Source organism: Eretmochelys imbricata, chromosome 14, assembly GCF_965152235.1.
Source record: "Eretmochelys imbricata isolate rEreImb1 chromosome 14, rEreImb1.hap1, whole genome shotgun sequence".
In the NCBI taxonomy this organism is placed as follows: Eukaryota; Metazoa; Chordata; order Testudines; family Cheloniidae; genus Eretmochelys; species Eretmochelys imbricata.
Genome location: NC_135585.1, coordinates 40,733,212 through 40,736,081, shown reverse-complemented (window position 1 = coordinate 40,736,081; position 2,870 = coordinate 40,733,212). Strand labels below are relative to the sequence as shown.

General features: G+C 47.2%; 1 protein-coding gene across 1 annotated transcript; it reads left to right on the top strand.

Moving 5' to 3' along the window:
* The first annotated feature begins 1,682 nt into the window (after positions 1–1,682).
* On the top strand, positions 1,683–2,252 carry LOC144274034 (olfactory receptor 14A16-like). The gene has a single exon (XM_077832740.1). It carries the CDS (start codon positions 1,683–1,685, stop codon positions 2,250–2,252), a length of 570 nt encoding a protein of 189 aa, XP_077688866.1.
* Positions 2,253–2,870: the final 618 nt, after the last annotated feature.

Sequence of the window (2,870 nt, the reverse complement as noted above, 5' to 3'; positions counted from 1 at the left end):
AGTTGAACTAGCTCGCTAATGTCTGGCTATCCTGACCCAACCCAAGAACCAAAAGGAGGTGAACGGGACCAGAACCCAGCTCTCCTATTCTAGCATCAGATCCTCTGCCCCACGCTGCTGCCAGCTAAACACCAATGCTCTTGACAGGGATACAGAAGATAGACACAATGAGACACAGCCACTCCCCACATGAGCTCACAGTGCAACTAGACAAGGCAGGGAAAGGGAGAGTGGAATTATTAGAGATGAGCTGGTGCTCAGTGCACTGGGCGTGTCCGTGTCATGTTTCCATGGGGCAAGGGAATCACACGGTGTTGGTGGTTTAGAAATTTAGTTTCTTGTCCAAGTGGTGAGCCTGCTGTTTGTCATAAGACCATAAGACCGGAAGGGACCTGGATCATCAAGTCCAATCCTCTCTACCACTGGCAACCTCGTCATATAATCTCCATCATAAACTGACCCATCCCCATGTTAACTCTAGTTGGGTTATTTGCTCCCAGGGCTGCTCCTGGCCTTCCTTCCTCTGACGGGGACAAACTTTCTATGCATTTCCAGTCTAAATTTACTCATGGCCAGTTTATCCCAATTTATTCTTGTGCCAACATTCTCCTTTAGCACCAACAGCTCTTCTCCCTCCCTGGTGTTCACCTCCCTGATCTATTTATAGAGAGTGATCATATTCCCCCATAGCTGGTGTTTTGCTTGGCTAAACAAGCCAAACTCTTCTATGCTATGTCTAAACTAAGGGCTAGGGGTGTAATTCCCAGCTCACGTACTTGCACTAGCTTGATGGGCGCTAGCATGAGTACAAACAGCAGGAGTATCTGTGGGGCCCTGGGCAGTGGCAGTGAGCACACAGCTACAAAGCCACCTGTACCCTGCGGGAACGTACTCATCAGGGCTCAGCTGTGCCTCCACCGATACTGCCCAGGCTACCCTGCAACTCATACTCGTACCAGCTCTCATTGACCCACTGCGAGTGTGTGTGTGCAAGCTGGGAATTACACCCCAGCTCAAAGTGCAAACAGCGCCTCATTCTCCTCTCCTAAAACAGCTCTCCATTGTTGCAATAGCAGGACCGTCGTTCCTAAGATTATTGGATGTGTGTTGCAACTCGTTCCATACTTACACTGCTTTTTATCAAGCCACATCTTGGATGGACAGTCAGCTGGTGGAAACGGAGCCGTCTGTTAAGGGAACTATACCAATTTACACTGGTGTGATAATGCACCTGAATATTGGTGTGATTGTCAGACGTGAGGAGGCAGGAGCGCTCTATCCTGACATTGCCCTTGCCCTTCCCTTCACAGGCAGCACACAATGTCCTGAGCAGGAACATGTCCAACCAAACCACTGTGACTGAGTTCCTTCTCCTGAGCTTTTCTCAGGCTTGAGAGCTGCAGATTTTGCACTTTGTGGTGTTTCTAGGGATTTTCCTGGCAGCCCTGATAGGGAACCTCCTCATTATTACAGCTGTAGCCCTGGACCACCATCTTCACACCCTCATGTACTTCGTCCTGATGAATTTGTCCATAATAAACCTCGGATCCATCTCTGTCACTGTCCCCAAGACTATGGCTAATTCCCTATTGAACACCAGGTCGATTTCTTATTCTGGGTGCATTGCCGAAGTCTTTCTCTTCATTTGTTTCACTGCTGTTGACCTTGGTTTTCTCACCATCATGGCGTACAACCACTACGTCGCCATCTGCGAACCACTGCACTATGAGACAGTGATAAACAGGAGAGCTTGTATTGAAATGGCAGCCAGTGCTTGGATCAGTGATATTTTCTGCTCTGCACTTCACACTGGGAACACATTTGCGTTAACCTTCTGTGGAGGCAACATGGTGGATCAGTTCTTCTGTGAAATCCCCCAGCTACTCAAGCTCGCTTGCTCTGACTCATATCTCAATGAATTTGGGGTTATTTCCTTTTTTGCATGTTTAACTATCAGCTGCTTTGTTTTAATAGTTGTGTCATATGTTCAGATCTTCACCACGGTGCTGAGAATCCCCTCTGAGCGGGGCTGGCATAAAGCCATCTCCACCTGCCTCCCTCACCTCATTGTGGTCTCCTTGTTTGTTTGCACTTGCCTCTTTGCCTACGTGAAGCCATCCTCCAGATGTTTATCAGGTCTGGATCTTGTGGTGGGTGTGCTCTGTTCTGTGGTACCACCAATCATGAATCCAATCATCTACAGCATGAGGAACAAGGGAATTAAAGGTGCTCTGAGGAAACTGACTCGGTGAACATTATTAACCAAGAATAAAATTTCCAGATTTCTCCCATTACCATGGCTTCATTCTGTGTGTCTTTACAGATAGAATCAACTGAAGACAGTATTGTCTCCACAGGAATGTGATGTGCAATCTCTTTATGTAAAATGCTGTATTCAGAGTGGTAATGATCCAAACTAAGTTAACTAAAGTTAATGGAGTTACTTTGGGCTTACATCAGCTAAATTAGTTAAGAACCTATCTATCTATCTATCTATCTATCTATCTATCTATTGCAACAAATGAAAACAAAACTTTAGTTAACACAGAGTTAAGGTTGTCCCCCGGAAAAGGCAATAGCTGAAGCTGTATTGAATGGTAAAGGCAGATATTGGCACGCACACAGGAAGGAAATATGGGGCTGTCAGGCATACCTGTTCTGCCCCTGCCCCTATTTTCCCCCAGTCATCTGTCATTCACTATCACTTCCCCCTTTGCAGTGTCCCACCCTTCCCCTCCACTCCGCTCCACTCCACTCCACTCCACTCCACCAAGCTACCACTCCTCTCCAAGTGACCCACCCACCCCATTTATCCCCCACTTTAATCACCACTCTGTCGCTACTCCCCAAACCCCTTGTTAGGGGAGCTT